This window comes from Hesperophylax consimilis, chromosome 21 (genome assembly GCF_061612785.1).
Source record: "Hesperophylax consimilis isolate HC1 chromosome 21, BYU_Hcon_1.0, whole genome shotgun sequence".
Taxonomy (NCBI): Eukaryota; Metazoa; Arthropoda; class Insecta; order Trichoptera; family Limnephilidae; genus Hesperophylax; species Hesperophylax consimilis.
In genome coordinates, this window is record NC_142856.1 from 14,643,250 (window position 1) to 14,665,286 (window position 22,037).

Sequence of the window (22,037 nt, forward strand, 5' to 3'; positions counted from 1 at the left end):
CACTGATTTCAGAAGCAATGGCCTAGATGACTGACTCACTGAATTCAGAAGTAATATCCGAGACTGGTGACGCCACTGATTTCAGAAGCAATGGCCTAGATGACTGACGCCACCGAATTCAGAAGTAATATCCGAGACTGGTGACGCCACTGATTTCAGAAGCAATGGCCTAGATGACTGACGCCACCGAATTCAGAAGTAATATCCGAGACTGGTGACGCCACTGATTTCAGAAGCAATGGCCTAGATGACTGACTCACCGAATTCAGTAGTAATATCCGAGACTGGTGACGCCACTGATTTCAGAAGCAATGGCCTAGATGACTGACTCACCAAATTCAGAAGTAATATCCGAGACTGGTGACCCCACTGATTTCAGAAGCAATGGCCTAGATCAGGGGTCTCCAAACTTTTCAGCCCGAGGGCCACATTGACTACTCCAGTGAGTTCAAAGGGCCAAAACCGTTTTAATTTCTAGACACCCATATTTTCTGTCCTAGGGAGGGGGGGGGTAGACAATAGAATTTTCAGGGATGAAAATATAGCTTTAGATAACGTAGCTTTGAAGATAATTTTTGATACTCGTTTCTCAGACCTTGATATCATTTATTTATTTATTTATTTATTTAATTCAAAAAACAGTTTTTACATAAAAAGCATACTCTGCACATCTAACTAGGGCATTCCTGTATCAAGATGTGCAGCTTTACAATAATATCATTTAAAAAAATACATATATGTAAATTTAAAATAATAACAACATTAAATTAAATTTAAACAAAAAAAGAAAGAATCAAATAAAGATTTTTCAAAAAAATGCTCTTGATATATTCGCGCGATACTTGTGGACGCAATGTATTGGTGCCAAGTACCTCGCCAACGAGCATATTTATTTATTCGCATGAAAAAATTCGCGGAGTTTTCGCCCCTTCTGAGCAAGGTCTTAGCCATTAGCTGTCGCGGGTCCTTGATGACACTGGTCATAAGAATGTCGCGGGCCGGATGGAAGACACTGGCGGGCCGGATACGGCCCGCGGGCCGTAGTTTGGAGACCCCTGGCCTAGATGACTGACGCCACCGAATTCAGAAGTAATGACCTAAAACGCTGCACATGCTATGCATTCCACACAGCAACTTACACTTTTTATGGAGTCACAGTACACCATGAGACTCCTACATCAATATTGAAGATTTTTAAAGTAGACATTAAATAAAATTAAACAAAAAATAGCCTTGCAGTTCACTTTATTCATTTTTTTTACATAATATTATCATTATTTAAATTCCTAAACAGTTTACAAAATCAAAGCTTGACAGGCAACTCTATAAAAGTATAAAAGACTATTATACATTTCCAGTTTTGCATACATTAAAAGGCGACTACATAGATTATTAATAAATTGTTTAAATTACCACAATGAATATTCATTTTTATTTATATAAAATAGTTACTGAAACAAATATTGAAAAGTACATATTGGCTCTCACTATAGAGAAATAATAATTACTTTGTATCTCTCTCAACCAAAGATTTTTAGCCAAGTCCAAGTACAAATGCTTGCGCTAATTCGACTTAACATTTACATATAACGGTAGTGATGACTGTGAATAATTAGTTTTTACTTTATGAATGTGAATTAGTGGTACGCAAATCCAATACTTAAAAATAAATCGATTTGTTTGCTTGAATGCATAAATTTAATTAATTTATTATGAATCATTTCACTTATTTGAATGTATTCATTGAAATGAAGAATGTATAAATATACATTACCTATGAATCGATTCACCAATCTGAAAGTTTAAATATAATTCATTCAGTTGAACATAGGTGAATCAACTCACCCACGAATCAACCAATTCACCGTGAATCAATTCACCCGTTTCAAAGTACATATAAATATAATACAAACACCATGAATCAATTCACTTATTTTAATATCTAAACATAATTCATTCAGTATGAATTAATTTAATTTTACTTTCAAGTAGAACTGATTAAAAGTGTTTAAAATTGAAAAATTATACTTAATTTTTTGTTTAGTATTTTATTATGAATAAAAAAATGAATCGTTTAAATTTGATTTGTGAATTATTCATTTGATTCAAGTTGAGTTTTATGAAAAGTCCCAAATGTAATGACCGTTTTAATGAAACATGGGCTGTTTCTCTAAGGGTGGCCAAAAGCAGGCGTGCCGTTGTACCCATTGATACTATGCCGTTGCATGTAATTGATGTCAAAGTAAATTGTTTTAAAGACAAGTACATGCGTAGTTTTGTATAAAGTCAGTTATCAAATTCTACTTTAGGAAATATTTCATAGTAAAGTACGAAATATTAGAAGAATATTATTCAATTAAATTCACACTAAATAAAAAAAAATTTCTTAGATCAAAACACAAATTATTTTTGATAAAATAATAATGTCTATAATCATATTGAGTATCGCTTGTATTAATGTAAAAATATTTGTTATTAAATACTTTATTATTGAGCAACATACTGATTGTTTTCGACGAACCAGTCTTAATTGAACAGGATATATTTTTTGTTCAACATATTTAAAAAGTGATTGGTATTTCACATAACCTAACCGAAGATAAACGTATGTCCATTTTAGACATGACTCACTACTGTGAATTCACTGGATCGACTTTTTCTGTATAAATTCTGTGGCTTTTTGTAGTAATCAAAACTGTTTTTTAACAATGAAATTCCTGTTATATTCATATTCCTCAAAAACTCCAGCACTAATGGCTACTTACATGAAGTTTTTTTTTCAGTTCAGGAAATTTAACATTTCTAAAGCAATCATATTAAACACATAAAAGTGTTTTTTTCTAGTTTCCCAAGTTTTCCAAAAATCGAGTTATATTTTTTCATCCATAACAACTACATTTCAATTTTGTAGGCGTTAAAAATGTAATATTGTCATAAATTCTGAGGGTTGAAAATATTATTGACTGAGCATAGCGAAGTCCTGTTTTAACTCGAGCGCTTTGCATTTAGTCTGTCTGTAAATTTGTCTGTGCGTTCTATGTCCGGTCTATCCTGTCAAGATGATGGCCGTGATGGATAGTACCTTTATACCCTGGCAGAGTTCGCATGAGCGTTACAAGCTGTCAAATCGGAATAATCAACATTACACGAGGTCTACTATTCACAGAACTACTAGTAAAAAGTTCTTAATGCCTTGTAAATTCTTCCTCAACCAAAGCAAAAAATCGTCATGCAAGTTATCAATTTCAAGCTATCAGAAATATGAAAATGAACAGAAATTTTGTAAATATCTTTCAGACTTGTGAATTAGTGGTATGCAAGTTCAATATGATTTGATTCATTAGTTTGAATACATTAATTCAATCCATTCATCATGAATCGATTCACTGACTTGAAACTGAAAATTAATATTATTCTTGGTTTGGATCAATTTAAATTTACATATATTTATACCGGTGCCACAAGCAGAAAAGTACTTTTTGTTGGTGTTTCATTAAAAAGAAAGTGTATTTGTATGTATGATTACTTTATTTGGATAATGATACCATAATACGTTTGTATACAGAGCCTTATAAAATATGTCATAAGTTTACATGTGCAAGAAAAGTAGAATGAAAATTACTTTTCAAAAATAGCAAAAAAATGCTAAATTGAAATGTTCATTTCAGTAAATAATAAAAGCTGATTATTATTTCGTAAAATATTTAAAAAATTATTGAATGTAAAATTTTTATAATATCATGTATAAAATGTTTACATTATAATAACATATTGCACAATTTAGAAAAAAATTCTAATAAATAATTATTACTTATTACAATAATTATGTAGGTATTAAGCGAAATTTTACTTATAAATGTAAAATAATCATTGAAATTTAAATCAATGATGGATTAAGAAAATAAACCTAGAAAATGGCGTTTGTCTAAATGCGATTGTGTATTAGCAAATGTAATAAAAATAATATACGATTTATGATAATTATTTTACTATAAATATTATGAAGAATGGCCTCTTAATATGATTCCTTAATTACACAAATATTAGTCCAGGTATAAAAGAAATCAAATAGATTAAATATATTGGCAAAAAGTTGAAGTCATTCTGAAAATCAAAAGTTTGCTTGTGTTTGTGGATGAAATGGGGAAAATTCGAGCATTTTTGGTTTTCAATGAAAATTTGATGAAATACATGTTTCTTCTCCCTGGCTTTGTTAAAAAAAATACTTGTTTCTTTTCCCAAGCTTTGGAAAATTTGTCATGTTTCTTACCCATGGCTTGACAAAATATATACATACATGTTTCTCCCCCCGTAGCTTCGACAATATTTTTTTTTTCCCCCTGTGACTTTGACAAAAATACATGACTTTGACGAAATACATGTTTCTTCCCTCTGGTTTTGGTAAAGAATCATGGTTCTTTCTCCTGGTTTTGAGAAAAATACAAGTTTCTTCCCCATGGCTATGGAAAAATGTATGTTTTACCCCAATGAATTTAAAAACATGTATGTACATGTTTTTCCCTGCATCTTTCAAAGAATGTGTCTCTCTTCACTGCGAAATTCAGAAAATGCTCGAGTCTTCCCTGTGACTTTAACAAAATACATGTTTTTTTTCTTGTAACAAAGTGATGATGTGTAGTTTCCTCTACAAAGAAAAATTAGCAAGTACACAATTTTTAATTGTTATGAGATATTAAACCAGTTTTTTTCCAATACCTAGGAACACGTTTTATAAATTCAAGTTTTTGCGGAAAGGTGATTTAAAGAATTTTGTGAGTTGTCATTCAGGTGACAATTCACAAACTCCTTAGAGCAGTCACCCTTATAGCAAAAGATCCAGGGTTTTATTTGGCACACAATTTATCTCCAAATCAATTGCAAATTTGTCACATTTGGATTTGACTTCTCGAGCAAGCAGTGGTGAAAATTATTGTTCAATGTTACAGTAAATTGAGTCTTAAAATATTGATTTTAAAAAGAAATTATGTAATTTTGATTAATTACACATTAATCACATATTTGAGTTAATCGTAAGACTTTAAGTCATTCTTAAATTGAGGTACAAAATTCTCAGATATTCTGAAACAATGAGATCATTTTCTATTAGGATACATTTTATTACATATTACATTTTTCAATAACACCCATAATCCAGTTTTGGGGAGAGTTAACTCACCAGACAAAACCTACCCTCCGCTATGCTACATTAGTAAGATATTAATATTAAAACATTAGCTTTCGAGTATGGGGAGGTGCAAACAAATAATGTTCATACGGTACAAGTCGTTATCATCTCAGTTACTGGACTCTATGTAGCAAATTACATAATACGTATTAACATTATGATTGTTCGTAGAATCAGGAGGTAAAAAAACCCATTCAAAATAAAATTGTGATATTTTCTGCGAGCATTATTACGTCTTTCCTTTTATAGCTGGACCAATTTTTCTTTTATTATTATTACGACCGTAAAAAACTTAACGCTATCTATTCTCTAATTTATATTTAAAATCTATAAAAATAGCCAAAATAAAGGCATTACAATACTTTTGGACTAGAAATTAATAACACACAAAAATATCATCAATTTCATTTGTGATTTTCGTATGAGCGGGTTCTTCACAAATTTTACACAAGTTAAAACACAGTATCATTTCTATCTGCACACAGAGATGACTTCAATATGGTAATTTTATTTTGTTTTACAAAAGTTTTATAAAAACCTATTTACCTACACAGTAAAATAAATAAAACAAAAAAACAAAAAAAGTGTAGCTAAAATCTAAAGCAAAAGTACCTGAAGTAATTTGAGCTAAATCTGTAAAAAAAAATGTGTTTTTGCTAAACGTTACTTTACAATTATTGTAATATATCCTTCCATATTAAAATTAATCATTATCTGTAGGAATGAATTTCAAAATCGTCATTAAAAATGGCATTTAAAAAAAACACATTTTTCTTCCAATTGCTTTTAAATGTGTCGAATTTAAGCTGATAATATCACAATCTAAGTGATCAAAGCAATGGGCAAAAATAGCAATATAGGCTTTTAATAATATGACAGTTTTCTTAAAACTTAGCTTTAAAATTTAATTCAATGAACACATTGAATTTCAGGATGTTAGGAACAACATAGGTTCACCATACATATTATTTCATAGTAAAAGTCAGCACTGTGCGCAGCATTAGAGAATTATTTGTGCCAGATTACTATTTAATACCATTAACAATTAATAATAGTTTGTTGTCTAACTTACAAACAAGGTGCATTCACAAACAAACGGAAAGGTGTGGCGTATTGTCATGTTGCACATTCCATGTTCTGGAATACATAATTGGAGGAAGGGGGGTGGAATGGATTCCGGAGTGAATTGATTCTGAAACTGGTTGGATTGATGTTTAAACAACATAAATTGAAATAGATTGTAAAATTGATGGATTAATGCTCAAATAAAAGGTAACTAAAAAGAGTGATTGTAAAATTGGATCGATTGACGCTTAAATCAAAGGAAATTTAATGGAATAATTATGAAAGTGGGTGGATTGTTGCTTGAATTAAATCAAAAAGAATGGAATGATTATGAAACTGGATTGTGATTGATGTTAAAATCAAAGTTGAATGGAATGATTATAAAATCAGATGGATTGATGCTTGAATTAAAGAAAACCGAATTGATTGATTATGGAAATACATATGTAGATTGATTGATGCTTGAATGCAATGATTATGAAATTAGATAGATTAATGTTGAATTAAAGAAAACCAAATGAATGGAATGAATGTGAAAATATTGGATGGATTAATGCAATCAAAGAAAACCGAATGTAATCATTATGAAATTGGATGGATTAATGTTGAATTAAAGAAAACCAAATGAATGGAATGAATGTGAAAATATTGGATGGATTAATGCAATCAAAGAAAACCGAATGTAATCATTATGAAATTGGATGGATTAATGTTGAATTAAAGAAAACCGAATGGAATGAATGTGAAAATATATAATTGGATGGATTAATGCAATCAAAGAAAACTGAATGCAATGATTATGAAATTGGATGGATTAATTTTGAATCAAAGCAAACCGAATGGAATGAATGTGAAAATATATAATTGGATGGATTATTGCAATCAAAGAAAACCGAATGGAATGATTATAAAATTGGATGGATTATTGGTGAATTAAAGCAAACCGAATGGAATGAATGTGAAAATGTATAATTGGATGGATTATTGCAATCAAAGAAAACTGAATGCAATGATTATGAAATTGGATGGATTAATTTTTAATCAAAGCAAACCGAATGGAATGAATGTGAAAATATATAATTGGATGGATTAATGCAATCAAAGAAAACCGAATGGAATGATTATTAAATTTGATTGTAATTGGTGCTTGGATAAAAGGAAAATGAATTAAATGATTATAAAATTGGAATGATGCTTGACGAACTAAAGGAAAATAAGTGGACAGATTCTCAAACTGGATGGAACTGAATGATTATGGTATTATAAAAACTTTTTGGAATGGTTGACAAATTAAAAAGAATTAAGAGAAAAAATGCATTGATCTTTCAAGTGTGTTTGTACGCACATTTTTTTACATAAAATTATTGTATTCAGAACCTCTGTGATGTTTTCTTGGACAAAATACACAAACAATTAGGACATTAATACAAACATGCCATATTGATTTAGAATTCAATGTTCAAACAAGAACATTTCAAAAGACCAACAATGTCTTCGTTAATTTTACGTCTACATAAAATTTGACACAAAATTTATTACTTAAATGTAAATTATTTGAATAAAATAAATAGTATAAAAAAATTTTGGAAATCAAAAACAAACAATTAATGCGTAATACAACACTACACAAAATCTACGATTTTGGCATTCGATTATCACAATTTTTGTCATGAAACAATTACACAGGGAAAAGTAAAAATACTGAATTAAAAAAATGAGTATTTGCAAAGTTTGTTACTGTACGCAAAAAATATTAATCTAAAAAATATATCTGTCCTATTCTAATATGAATTACATGAACCTTTTGGAGATCCCCAAATACGTTCAGAATAAAATGTATCCGGAAAATCGTGATTCACTAAGTTTTTCATTTACACCACCAATTTCCAGACGTGGTGTTAAATCCTAAAATTCGTATTCTTAGTAGCGACTCGATTACTGACAAGCGATAATTATGAGAAAATAAATCATATTTGAAAAATTGAGCTTTTTGTCTGTAACGCTAACGTCGCTACTTTTTCTTACAAAACTCTAGTTTTATTCGTAAATCACATCCAATCAAAAAGGACATAACCTAACTTATTTTTTTATATTATTAAATATGATATATATTGATGACTTGTCTACCAAAAATAGCATTCCACTTGGTAGGATTATTAAGTTTAGCATACAAATATGTATAAAAAGAACATTAGTAATCATTTTGATACCAATATAAGTCAATAATCATTTTGGTACCGTAAGGATTAATACCTCAGTTATCATTTTGTTACTATTATGTCAATTATTACAATGTTTTGGCGCTTTCTTGATACCAATATGATTACCGTTAAAATAATTACTTCCATAGTTGGTTTCAAAATAACATGAATAATGTCGTATAATTACGATTAGCATCACAGTAATCATTACCATACTATTAGAAGAATTATTCAATTAGGCACCGCAAAGGTCTCTCTAAAAAATCTCAGTAATCATGTTGATACTTTTACAATTAGTAATCATTTTCATACGATTAGATGTATAGATCAGTACCACAAGAATCAGATAACATCTCAGTAATCATGTTGAAACTTTTTCTATTAGTAGTCATTTTCATACCATTAGATTTACAGATCAGTATCACAAGGATTAGATAACACCTCAGTAATCATGTTGATACTTTCACGGTTAGTAATCATTTTCATACCATTAGATTTACAGATCAGTAACACAAGGATTAGATAACACCTCAGTAATCATTTTGGTACCGTTACAAAAGCAAATGACTCCCTGGTGTTCTTACAATCTACATTGTATTCAATATAAAGCTTGGAAAATGGGAAGAGGGATTGTACGAAGAAACCAAAATATTGATCTATTTTAGGAGAGGTTATGTTATTTAGAGATTATCATAACAAAACGTTGAGGGATGAAATGATTACTTATTGATCCCATTCTGATTCATCAACCCCTTCCATATTGTCCTGTTCGAGCTTCAGATTGACTTCGACCCGCGACGCCAATGATTTCTGGATCTGTAATAAAAACAAAAAAATTATAATTCAATAAAAATATGTGAATACTGCACAACCAACTGCCTTGGGCCAGTGGCATCGCTGATTAGGGAATGTTGTGAGGATGAAGAGAATGGGAGGGGAAGGAGATAGGCAAGATGAAGGTTGGGAAGCACCTGTCTATTCTGATCTGGTTACTAAAAAGATTCAATTGGTAATGGTTGATTGGGTGTTCAGAGTCGTTGATAATCTCAGTACACCAGCGATACGGAGAGAATCAACAACTCTGGAATTTAAGGTACCCAAGCATCAAGAGTTTAATTCCTCGGCTGGCTAATTCCTCCATCACGTCAAAAGCAACATTTTCTGCTTACCGTGGTGGTGAGTAAGAGATTTGCAAATATTGTCAGGTTATTCGTAACCCGGGAATGTTTAAATTATTAATAATAACAATTTAAAAGAAATATTACCTCATCCTGCTTGGCCTTTGTGATGCCCGCCATGTCGGGGTTCCAGCCGAGCCTGTTGAAGGGTCCTTTGGGAAGTTGAACAGAGGGAGCTGACACTGGGGTCTGCGCTGGGTTGGCCGATTCTGAGACTTTTAAAACAAATATTTTTATTACATTAAGTTTAATAAAAACAAAAAAATACTTATCCGAAACTAAATAATATTTAAAACGTTCTGCCGGATGATTGGAAATGCCAGATCAATGAAATCGTCAGATTTTATTTTATTGGACAATGATATAAAAAAATTCCCAACACTGTAAATACGAATGAATAAAGACTAGAGATGTTCCGACTAGTCGGCGACTAGTCGGTAAAGCCGACTATCCGGCCACTATTGTAGTCGTCGATTAGTCGGCGACTAATCGGCAAAGAGCGCCGACTATCCGGCTTCTTACGTTGTATGTATTTCTCAATAATATGAATGCGGGGAACTACATGAAATAAAAACCCTGATTATATATTATTTTTTTTATTTTATAATCAGTCTTATACATTAAAAAATGTAAAGCAATCTTTCCTTTGGTAATCAGTTTTTAAAATTACTTGCTTGTAAAGAAAACATAATTATGACATTTATTGAACAAAATTAGTACCTATCCTAATTAACATAAAAAACAACATAATATCTTCAATGAACATTTATAAGTATTTCTTATTATTAAAATAAAAAGTAGATTTTTTTAATTAACAAACTCAGTTATATGTATTAAAGCAAGATTGTATGTACAAGATGCACAGTAATATATGTATATATTATATATATATATATATATATCCAAAAATTCTAAACATGAACTGTTTGATAAAAACAAAAAAAAATGAAAAAAACATATTTCTTATAACCATACCTACATAATCTAATCAAATCAAAGTCACAATTGTGACAACCAAAAATATCAAAATCTCCTTATATTTTTTATAACTTACTTATATTTTTTAATTAAGGGTAAATTATGATGTAAGAAGACTAAAGCTTCTGCTTCAAACCGTAATCGGCTTAGCCGACTAGTCGGTCTTATTACAACCGACTAATCGGCTAGTCGGCTAGTCGGCGAAAGTCATAATCGGCACATCTCTAATAAAGACTGTTTAATAATGTAAATAAATAAAATAAAAATTACTGTAATTGTGGGCATACCGTAACTGTGGGATTACCGTAATTTTCAGATTACCATAATTTCCGGATCGCTATAATTTTACAGAATTATCATCATAATTTCCAGTTTACCAAAATTTCTGGAGTAGCGTAATTGCCAGAATTATACTAATTTACCGTAATTTCTGTAATTTTGCAATAAACGTAACTTCCAGTTCCACATTACTGGAATTGTCGCTTAATTACCGAAATTGCTAAACAAGTGGAATTGCTGAACTCTGAACTCACGTGATTCCATCCCCTCTGGCTTCAGAGAGATCCTCTTGGCCGCCTTGTCCACCCCGCTGAACCACTCGGCCGCTGACTGTGTGGGCAACCAGCTCACCCGGGTGGGCGGGAACAGGTCGTCTTGGAACAGCTCGCTCTGGGAACACACAGTTATTAGCACTTAACAGATAATTCTTCCCTTCTCCTTCCCCTCTCTTCTTCAACTTCCCAACCATCCTCAACCCCATCTCCATCCTCTCCCATTTACTTTTAGCCCACTGAACACTCCCAAGATATGTAATTTAAGTCACTAAGATGTCACTAAATTACAATAAGACCGCTGGGACTCCTAGGCCCTATGAAATTGTTTATCTGCTCAAGAAAGTACATATTTTCTATATTTGAAAACTCCAGTTCAATTTCAGCAGAAGAAAGGAATAATAAAGTTGGACATAATTCAGCACATGGACACACCCATATCTGATATCTGAGAGAGAGAGAGAGAGAGAGAGAGAATGATTGGAATCGACAAAAGAGGCAGCAAGAATGACAAGAATTGATAACAGAAACAACAAAAATTGATAAAAGAGGCAACAAGAATGACATGAATAGACAAAAGAGACAACAAGGATGATATGAATTGTCAAAGGAGACAACGACAGGAATTAACAAAAGAGCCCTGACAGAAGGTCAGTTGCATTGAGTCTAGTTTTTACCTTGATTCTCGGGACCGTGAAGCTCAGCGGTTCGATGGTGGTGTTGGTTAGGCGCAGTCCCTTGGCGAACTCAACACGCTGGACGCAGCACTGGTTCTTGGGCAGCAGCGCCAGCCCCTGGTGCAGGGAGGGGCAGCGGTGATGCGACAGCGCGCACAGATGCGGCGCCTCGCTGGTCACCTCCAGGCAGTAGATGGTTGAGTCACCCTGAACATGCAAAATGTTGTAGTGATTAAAGAGGTAATAAGAAAGAGAGGAAAATACAAAGGAAAGCAAAAAGAAAAACAGGAATCAATAAACCGAATGACAAAAGTGCCAACAATAATGGCAGGAGTTGATACAAGGGCAAGAAATAATGACACAAGGTCTTAAAAGAGCCAACAAAAATGACAAGAGTTGACACATGTGGCAACCAAACTAATAGAAGTCAATAAAGGAGTAACAATAGTTGACACATGTGACAGCAGGACTAATAGGGAGTCACAATATACAAATTGATATGGCGAAGGGAAAAATAAAACAATAATGAATTTATCCTACCCTTCCTGTGAGGAACAGAGTGGAGCTGTCTTCATCATAGAATGGTATCAGAATAGCTGGAGAGACGTCCAGGCCAATAGTGTTCAGGGGAGTGTTGAGGTCAGTGGCGGTGAACACCATGATCTGACGTTCAGAAACCCTGGGAAGAGAAAACCAAAATTGCAGTAGAGAATAAAAATGGATTATTGTCGTTTTTTTAACAGTTGAGGATCGTGATCCCCACTCCAATTGCCCTTATGAACCAGGCTCCTTCACTCCTCGCAGTCCTGCACTGCATAGAGAGCCACGGACGCCGTTGTTCCGGACACTTGGTCAGTCTAACGTATCAATGATCTTTCTTTGCAACTGCCTTCCACTTAACCAGTGACCATGAGCTTCTCGAGGTAGGATTTCTTAGTTTGATGTCACAAACTTCTCAGGATACATTGTACGCTGAGACGGCCCGTGACTAAATTAGACAGCAGTGCATTTCACTAAAAAATGGTAACTTGTAATACAGGTAAATTAAATGATAATGGGAACTGCATACCTGTAACTCCAATTTTTTCAGTAAAAGGAGCCATATCAGTCACTTCACGATACATCGACTCCGAAAAGTGTACACGGAAAACTAACAATCACATCAACAAAGCCATGATGCTGTCAAATAGAGTTATTTTTTCACAGTTTTTGCCTTAACCTTACAAACCTACATTATATTCAACCATGGTATTGGCGGGTCATTATTTTCAAAAACAATTTTATTGCAAGATTTTAAAGAAATTTTTAATGGAACAAAACCCGCGAAAACCGGTTGCAGTGCGAACACTGAATACATATTGTCAAGTATGTATCTTGATTATGGGTCAATCCGCACCAAATCATCCAGAAAATTTTGGATTTGTCACCCACCATCTCAGATTTTGATGAAACTTTAAATTTTTAATCCTTCTATATAGATAAGAAAATATACCAAATTTTACCTTCCTACCTCAACTCGTTTTTTTTTTATGGGCAGTTGAAGTTTGGGCAAAATAAGCGTTTTTACATATTCCGAGCACTCCGGAAGAGCTTGTACCTTCAATGAAAAAAAATTGTATCTTTGTCATTTATAGTGCAAATGCAATGAAAATTTTCAATATTATCAAGAAAACTATGCTGATTGCAGAAAAAAATAAATAAACCCTTTACATTTATCTACTTGACTTTAAAAAATTACCAAAAGTAATTTTTTAAGTAATTTTTGGGACGGAAAAGGTACTTTACAAAAAAGCAATATCTCGGGAAGGTACAGTGTTAATGAAGTAATTTTTTTTTTATTCATATCTAAAAATAGCATAGAATCACATACAAAAATAAAATTCATGGCATTTTACTTGCTTCAATAAATAAAATTCATTTTAAACTTTTTTCAAACTTTTTGTAATTTTTTTTTTATTCTTATCTACAATAAACATAGTACAACCTAAAAAAATAAAACTCCTGGTATTTTGTGTGGTTCAAAGTGTAGAAACGTTTTTAAAATGAGAAATCTTAATCATACAGAATTGTTCCAAGTTTTTTAAAATCTAGATACTGTATTTGCAAATAAAAAAAGTCAAACTTATTCGGTCCTTAACAACATGCTGGTAAGCTTGCAATGTAAGCTTAAGGCACCAACAAAATAATGTACCTTGTTCCTTACCCTGAATGCATACACCATAGCAATATTTTATAACAAGATCAACTTTTTAACTATTTTCAATACAAAGTTAACTCTTTAAAAAACAAATACAATAAAAATAAAACAGGCAATGTAGGATTAGGTTAAATGAAAGTACATTACAATAATATTGTTTACAAATAAATGTTCAAGTTCATTTTTTACTTTTATTCTTGATCTGACCCATAAGATGGTTGAACTTTTGATCAGCATGATGAACGTCTTTTTCAAGAAAGTAGTAAGCTCTTCCTGAACCTTTTGTTGTGGGAGGGTCAACGATATTAAAAATATTTTGTAGTGGAACAAAACAAATATCTTCTTTTTGATGTGGCCAGTAAAAGGATGGAGCTGGGCCAAAAGGATGCATAAACTTGATTGATACATCACACTCGTCTTCATCTTTGGAAACCACAAGTCCAAAAAACCAATGGTTGTCATATACGCAAGCTACATAAGAGTTTGTACAAATTTGTACCATACTTAGTTGCTCAGAGCGATTTCGTTCCCCACTGAAGTTAAAAATCAAAGCATAATCTGAATCTGAACTTATCCTTTTTGTGCCAACTTCATTTTCAGACAGAGGAACAAAGCAGTGGAAACCTCGAGTGCCTGGTATTGTTTTAGCTTGTGAAAAACGCTGCTGTAATTGTTGCCTGCAAGTGAATAAGCTTTCTTTTCTCAGCAAGTAAAAATATATATTTTCTACTCTCGACTGACAAAACTTAAAAGTTTTGTCTACAGTTGTGATAGTGTTGCCAGGGCCAAGTTGCAAACTTTCTCTAGTTAGAAGACGTTTTACTGTTCCACCTATTCCATCACAGGGAGAATGGCTAGAGGTGGGTGAGTTCTGCATTTTTCCGGAGGCATCCGAGGACTGCTTCCTTTTAAAAGAACTCGAGTTCTTGGAGTGGGTCCCGGGTCCGAGTTCTTGGGTGCGGACTGGGTACTGGGCGACTACCGGGACGCACGGGTCCGGCCAAGGACTCGGCACTCGGACTCGGATAGAACCCGCGAAAGAACTCGGACCCGTAGCAGGACAAGGACCCGCACAAGAACTCGGACCCACACGAGAACACGGAGTCAATCCCGTCACCCATCGCACCCGAGTCGCGAGTTGTGCAGTTTACATTTTGGCGAAGTTCAACGAAATCCATTCGTGTCTTGTCGTGTTCCAGCTGATTGGGCTACGGCTAATGCGAGGCCGTAACGGATGTAGTATTAGGTTCCAAGTTCCAGATGATAATTTTAGCACACGCGTAAGCAGTAATAAATCAAATGTAGTAACATAAATTTCGGTTGTCGTTGAGAATTTGTCGTTTTCATAATCTCTGTCCATCGATATAGATAAAGGTACTTGGTCGAAGCCTCTATCAAATGAAACTCAGTAAAGGCGAGATGTTTTAAAAACAAAGTCAGGAAGTAGTTAGGTACAGCATTGAACTATTAAAATTTTAACAATTAACAACATGTTTTAATATCTATTTATTCCAGTCCATTTTTTTTACTTTTACTTCTTTCTTTACTTTCTTCTTTTTTTTAATCATTTCTTATTGTTTCAATACTAATATTTTGAGGAATGCTGTTAATTGTATCGAATGGCAGAATTGATTGATAAAACTATCGACAATACTAGGAGGGTAAGAATCAATTTTTTTTTAAGTGAAAACCCCAGTCACAGCCTAATTTTTATACACCTAATTAAATTAAATATTACTTAACTTATTTTTTTTTACATCACTCAAATAATTTATTGCTATTATTGATTTATTAGTACATGTCAGTCGATATTATTATTTAACTAATTAGCTCATCGGTTTAGAAAAGCAACTCATAACCCCAAATAACTCCAACAAGTACTAGATATTAAACAATAAACAAAACATCCACTTACTGTAAAGCAGGTAAACAGAAGATGTCTTCACAACCAGAACTTACCACTCACTGCAGGACTCGCGAGGCCGGTGGTGGAGGGAGGCATTCGGGTTCGAGACCCCGAGTCCGAGTTTTCTGGGAGTTGTTGATTAGAGGCATTCGGGTCCGAGTCCAAGTCCTTAGAGGCATTCTCGGGTCCGGGTTCTCTGGGAGTCGTTGATTGGAGGCATTCGGGTCCGAGTCCCAGACCGAGTTCTCTGGGAGTGGTTGATTACGAAAAGGAGTGGGAGTAGGACCCGCTTCCCGCAAAGGACTCGGGCTCAAGGACTCAATCCGGCTGAACCTACACATCGCTATTTCCCATGACTCGTAGCAAAAAACGACCAACATGCTTTCAAGTTGAAGTCTTTTTGATGGTGACACAGATTTAAAAAGTTTTTGCAGTTTTTATATTGCGCTGCGCAACCATCAGTAAAATAATGAACACTTTGAATTTGGGGAAATTTTTGATTTAAAAATTGAGCAACAATTTTTTGAGTTTCGTAAACGAAACTTACATCATGTTCCAAGTCATCTGAAATTACACACAAGCTTGACACTGTGAGATCTTTGCCAGGCTCTTCACAAGTGTAAATTACCACTGGGTGGAGTGAACAACTGTCTTGCGTCCAGTGGTAACCCTGGACTTCATTCTGGATAACATAGGAGAAGTTTTCACTGAAGTCTAATAACACAACAGCTTCATTTATATATATTACTAGCTATATACCTAAACTATAACTTGCCTAATTACAAACTAAAAATAGATATAAAAAAAATCACAAAAAGTTTGAAAAAAGTTTAAAATGGATTTTATTTATTTTTGTATCTAGATTTAAAAAAACCTAGAACAATTCTGTATGATAAAGATTTCTTATTTTAAAAACGTTTCTACACTGTGAAGCACACAAAATACCAGGAGTTTTATTTTTTTAGGTTGTACTATGTTTATTGTAGATAAGAATAAAAAAAAAATTACAAAAAGTTTAAAATGGATTTTATTTATTGAAGCAAGTAAAATGCCATGAATTTTATTTTTGTATGTGATTCTATGCTATTTGTAGATATGAATAAAAAAAAAATTACTTCATTAACACTGTACCTTCCCGAGATATTGCTTTTTGGTAAAGTACCTTTTCCGTCCCAAAAATTACTTAAAAAATTACTTTTGGTAATTTTTTAAAGTCAAGTAGATAAATGTAAAGGGTTTATTTATTTTTTTCTGCAATCAGCATAGTTTTCTTGATAATATTGAAAATTTTCATTGCATTTGCACTATAAATGACAAAGATACAATTTTTTTTCATTGAAGGTACAAGCTCTTCCGGAGTGCTCGGAATATGTAAAAACGCTTATTTTGCCCATACTTCAACTGCCCATAAAAAAAAAACGAGTTGAGGTAGGAAGGTAAAATTTGGTATATTTTCTTATCTATATGGAAGGATTAAAAATTTAAAGTTTCATCAAAATCTGAGATGGTGGGTGACATGGATTGGATGATTTGGTGCGGATTGACCCAAATTTTAGCACTCACAACATTGTTAATTAGTTCCAAATCCGTTAATCCTAACTAATTCATTCCAAACATTTGGTGTTACGCATGTGAAATGTATTGTCAATCTAGGATCTGCGCATTCGTCGCGAATGCACGCGAGATCACTGGAGTGGAGCGCGAGTTCATACATCGATGTTTGATGCAAGTATTCTCTCATTATTACAGTGCTATTATATATCTTTTCTAATACTGTTTCTATATAACATCTAATGTTACCATGAATGTGCATTGCAATACATTGCAAAAATGCACTAAGGCAGGGACCACCTCTGGTTGTAGGCAGACAATTGATAGCCTATTTTTGATGCACGGTTCTTCCGTCGATCAGTCTAACCACATAATTGTTTTACAAAAACTTACTTATCGAATCCAGTGACTACAATGTGAGAACCATTCAGGGTCCAGACAATCCTAGCGCCGCGGCTTCCCACGGGGCCTTTTCCTTCTCTGATGGGGGCGTCGGAAGCTCGGGGCTTGTAGACCTGGAAAAATATGGTACAAATCATTAAAATGACAAATAAATCGGTTATTGTACAGCAGGAATTATAAAGTTTGAATGAAACTTCTGTTAGTGTCTGTAAGCATATTGATAAAAAATAATTATAGAAAATTGTCTCCACCAAAAAAAAAATGGTACTTACAATACTACGACGGTTAATTGACAAGTACATAAAACTGTAAATAGATACATAACGGGAGCAGTTATAAATATCTTTTATCTTTGACACTCCTAGTTCCGTACATGAAGAAGAAAATGTCAAATATTGGCACAATAAGATTTGTGTTTTATATTGTGGAAACGGCAGTTTCACATTTTTTTAAGACAGCCAAATGAGTCAAATACTTGAGTCAGATCATGTCAAAAGTCAGAATAACAGAATAGTGTCCGGCACTTTAAAAATCAGTCAAATATTATGAATGTGATTGAACCAGGGAGCGTCTTATGACAGAGTTTTGTTGTGGTCCATCCTTTCTGTCTGCCCCTCCAGAGAAACAGTAAGATAGTTATTTAGTTCTTATCACTAGTAGTTCTGTGAATAGTAGACCTCGCATCCAAAATATGTATGTTTCTAATTTTCTCTTATTTAATAAATCAAAACCAAAATTTCCCCTAAAATCACAAGACTTATAAGTAGGTACTTAAAATCATAAGATTTATAAGTAGGTAAACAAAAGACTTGTAAGTAGATACTAACCTACCTACTTAATTATAAATTAATCCAAAGAAACGTCACTATCTCAATGACAATTCGTTTTTTTAGCTTTTTCAGGCACCATAATTTTGAAAAAAATGTGAATAATAAATTCCAAATAAACACAACGATTTCAATTTGAAAAAAGAATCATTACTGAATCATTAAAACGGCCACCATCTTGAACCTGAAACGGAACGTTCAAACAAATTCACAGACGATTATTGCTTAATAGCATTAATTCCCAATTTCGCTCAAGATTTGGATTTAAGTGGAATAAACAATAATTGTCTTATCCTAATTTAGTTTTGCAATACTCACTCTAATCTGGCCGTCCTTGCTCACGGTGGCCAGGTAGACTCCGCACGGCGACCACGCCAGCGCAAAGATCTGGTCCCGGTGTCCGGTCAGCACCAGCTTCTCCTTGGGCGCCTCATCGGTGATGGCCGACAGGTCCCACAGCTTGACGGTGAGGTCGTGGGCGGCTGTCACCAGCACGTCGCGCGCCGTAGGGTGGAAGCGGATGATGTAGATCTTGTCAGAGTGCGCTGCAAACTGGCGGTTGGGCGAGTTCGTGGGTTCGGAAAGACCTGGATTGTAAAAAATAAGCAATATTTGCATTACGGTAAGCAAACAAATGTATGGATCATTCCTCTAAGTACTTATTTGACTGTACTCAGTTTCAACATTTAATTTTACACTGTGTCACTATTTTTGATTCCAATTTGATTTGAGTTCTCATGGCCAGGGAATTATTGTGATTGATTTTGGGGTATTATTCCCTTCAGCCAAATGAGGAGAGAGTTTGGCTAAAGCAGGAAGTGCAACAGGGCATAAAACCCCAAAAATCAAATCTTCAACCCTTAGTATACAACTAACTACAATAGCAGTTTAGTGAGCTAGGTTTTAGAACTTTCGAACACATTTCAATATTGTCCATGAAAATTCCTAAGTAAAACGTTGACATTGAGGATGCCTGTCAATTATTTCAAATATAATTTTCAATATTATATTTGGCTTTGAGATATTTACAAAATATTAGCAGTTTTCTAAGGGTTAATATTATGTGTTGCCTGGCAAATGAACAGTAACGGAGCACTCCAACACTCACCGTCATCGGGTATGATCCACTCGCGCACAATGCCGTCGTCGCATGCCACCAGCAGGCGGGCATCATTGAAGGGGTCCCACTGCCAGTCGCACAGGGCGTTGGGATGCAGAAGGGCCGGCGTGACGCCGTCGGCCAGGCGGCCGCCGGCCTTCAGCTCCAGCACGGCCACTCGGCCACCCCCGCCGCCCAGAGGCACAGCAACTCGGTGGGGGTTTGCTGGAATACAAAATAAACATAATATGATATTAAAATGGGATTCATAAATCCGAGCTGAGCTAAACATCGAACCTCTATACTCTTCATAGAAAAGATACAAAGAGGTTTCATGGATATAGCGCCGTGATGATAATGAAGAACTACTGGTTAAGTTTGAAAGTAGAATACCTGGGTCATATAATGAAAGACTATACTAACCGTGGAAACCATCGCACTCTCCAGAAATCTGCCGGCTGATATTCTTGATGTTCTCAATATGAGTGGACTTGTGACCAGGTGTACCCTTCAGGTGCCTGAACTTGGAAACACGACCTATATAACAACAAACAAAACATTAGGAATAAGCCACACATTAACAAACGCAATTCAGTAATAATATAGTCTCCTTCACGTCTTTCCGGACGCCTGCGATACTTTAGCAGATCAAAGCATCAATGATTGTCATCTGCTTCTTCTTGGCAGTTACAGCATCTGCAGGTTCAAGTTCGAAGCCACTCGAGAGATATTTACAAAATAAATGAGTGATGAGCGATGGAGGTTTATATAAACCCACACTACCGCTAACAAAAACAGTTAATAAAAGGACTCTCCGCAAAAGAGATGTGTTGTCATTTTGTCAAAGTATTTAAGGATACGCTGTTGGCAGACAGTTGATAGCCGACAACAATAACATTTGACAGCCTGTTCCAGTAACAATACATAATATCTGATTACAGTCTTACCAAACACAGTGGATGTCCTTTTGGTAGAAGGATTGGGGACAGATGCTCGCTTATCTTCAGGCTCAGGACTGCGTCTTGAGCTTGATTTGAGAGAATCACGCCTTCTGTAAGCATGTTTAACAATCAAGATTTCTGTAAGCATGTATAAAAAAACGGTTCCATGATAACTCAACAAAGTGACAATTCAACACACTTTTAAAAAGTGATATAAAATCATTAGAAACGATGAAAAAAAAATGTAACCTAACCTGCTTAACCTAGTTAGTAAAGTTTTTGTTTCATCACTTTCCATGACTTTATATAACTTTTTAAAGATGTGATGATTTATCCGGTCACCAAAAAAACATAAGTATTTATAAACATATTATACAGGGTGTATCGGCACGTACCCGACAAACTTTAACCAGCTATTCCTTAGCATATTTGGAGTAAAAAATCTTATGTGCACTTTGCTGTCCGGTAACGTTTTTTTTTAATAAAAAATTTATTATTCATATTTTCACCACATGTCACCACTGTTTTATCCTTTGATAAAGTTTGAAAACCCATCTGGCAAATATTTTATTCGAATTCCGTTGAATAATGCACGTGTGTACCTATATTGGCGCACGTTTACACTCACAACGAAATAGCACGGCACCATTCGTTTCATTTTTAACTATTATTATTTAGTGTGTGCGAAAGAGCGAAGACGCTTTTTGACACACTTGCTTATAACAGCTGTTTAACACGAAACGCAATGCCAATGACAGTGATGTAGTGCGGAAATTTTAAAAAATTTTGTTTTTAATTGAAAAAAAAATGCTACCGGACAGCAAAGTGCCCATAACATTTTTTACTCCAAATGTGCTAAGGAATAGCTGGTTAAAGTTTGTCGGGTTAGTGCCGATACACCCTGTATAGCACTTACATATATACGAATGGCGGATTAAACAAATGTAGGAACTTCTAATGTGCAGAATTCACACACAGCTCGGGTAAATATGTGAATGTACACAAGGGATCGGCTCGCTGAGCATGACCTCATTCGCAGTCGATGACCATGACACCATTTTGTAATAATATGCACAAATATTTTTTTCCCTTCCCTTCGGAATGAGATTTTATGAAGTAAATTTCAAAGTTTCCAGAATTTCCCAAAATATTTCAAAAATTCCAAAGATTGGCTAGAGAATTTTTAGAAATTATATTTTTTTTATTTAATATATACAGGGTGTATCGGCAAGTACCCGACAAACTTTAACCAGCTATTCCTCAGCACATTTGGAGTAAA

The 22,037-nt window shown here is 34.0% G+C and overlaps 1 protein-coding gene across 1 annotated transcript in view; it reads right to left on the reverse strand.

Annotated features, from left to right (window-relative positions):
• Positions 1 to 6,871: 6,871 nt before the first annotated feature.
• pod1 (coronin) overlaps positions 6,872 to 22,037 on the reverse strand; it is a 40,646-nt gene continuing 25,480 nt past the window's right edge. Inside the window, exons 13-22 of the mRNA XM_089644688.1 lie at positions 20,765 to 20,868; positions 20,241 to 20,354; positions 19,827 to 20,042; positions 19,037 to 19,305; positions 17,883 to 18,004; positions 12,376 to 12,514; positions 11,836 to 12,042; positions 11,141 to 11,276; positions 9,717 to 9,844; positions 6,872 to 9,267 (exon numbers count right to left, since the gene is read on the reverse strand). Coding sequence (XP_089500814.1) covers positions 9,175 to 9,267; positions 9,717 to 9,844; positions 11,141 to 11,276; positions 11,836 to 12,042; positions 12,376 to 12,514; positions 17,883 to 18,004; positions 19,037 to 19,305; positions 19,827 to 20,042; positions 20,241 to 20,354; positions 20,765 to 20,868 — 1,528 coding nt within the window. The 3' untranslated portion in view covers positions 6,872 to 9,174. The remainder of the gene's footprint in view (positions 9,268 to 9,716; positions 9,845 to 11,140; positions 11,277 to 11,835; positions 12,043 to 12,375; positions 12,515 to 17,882; positions 18,005 to 19,036; positions 19,306 to 19,826; positions 20,043 to 20,240; positions 20,355 to 20,764; positions 20,869 to 22,037) is intronic.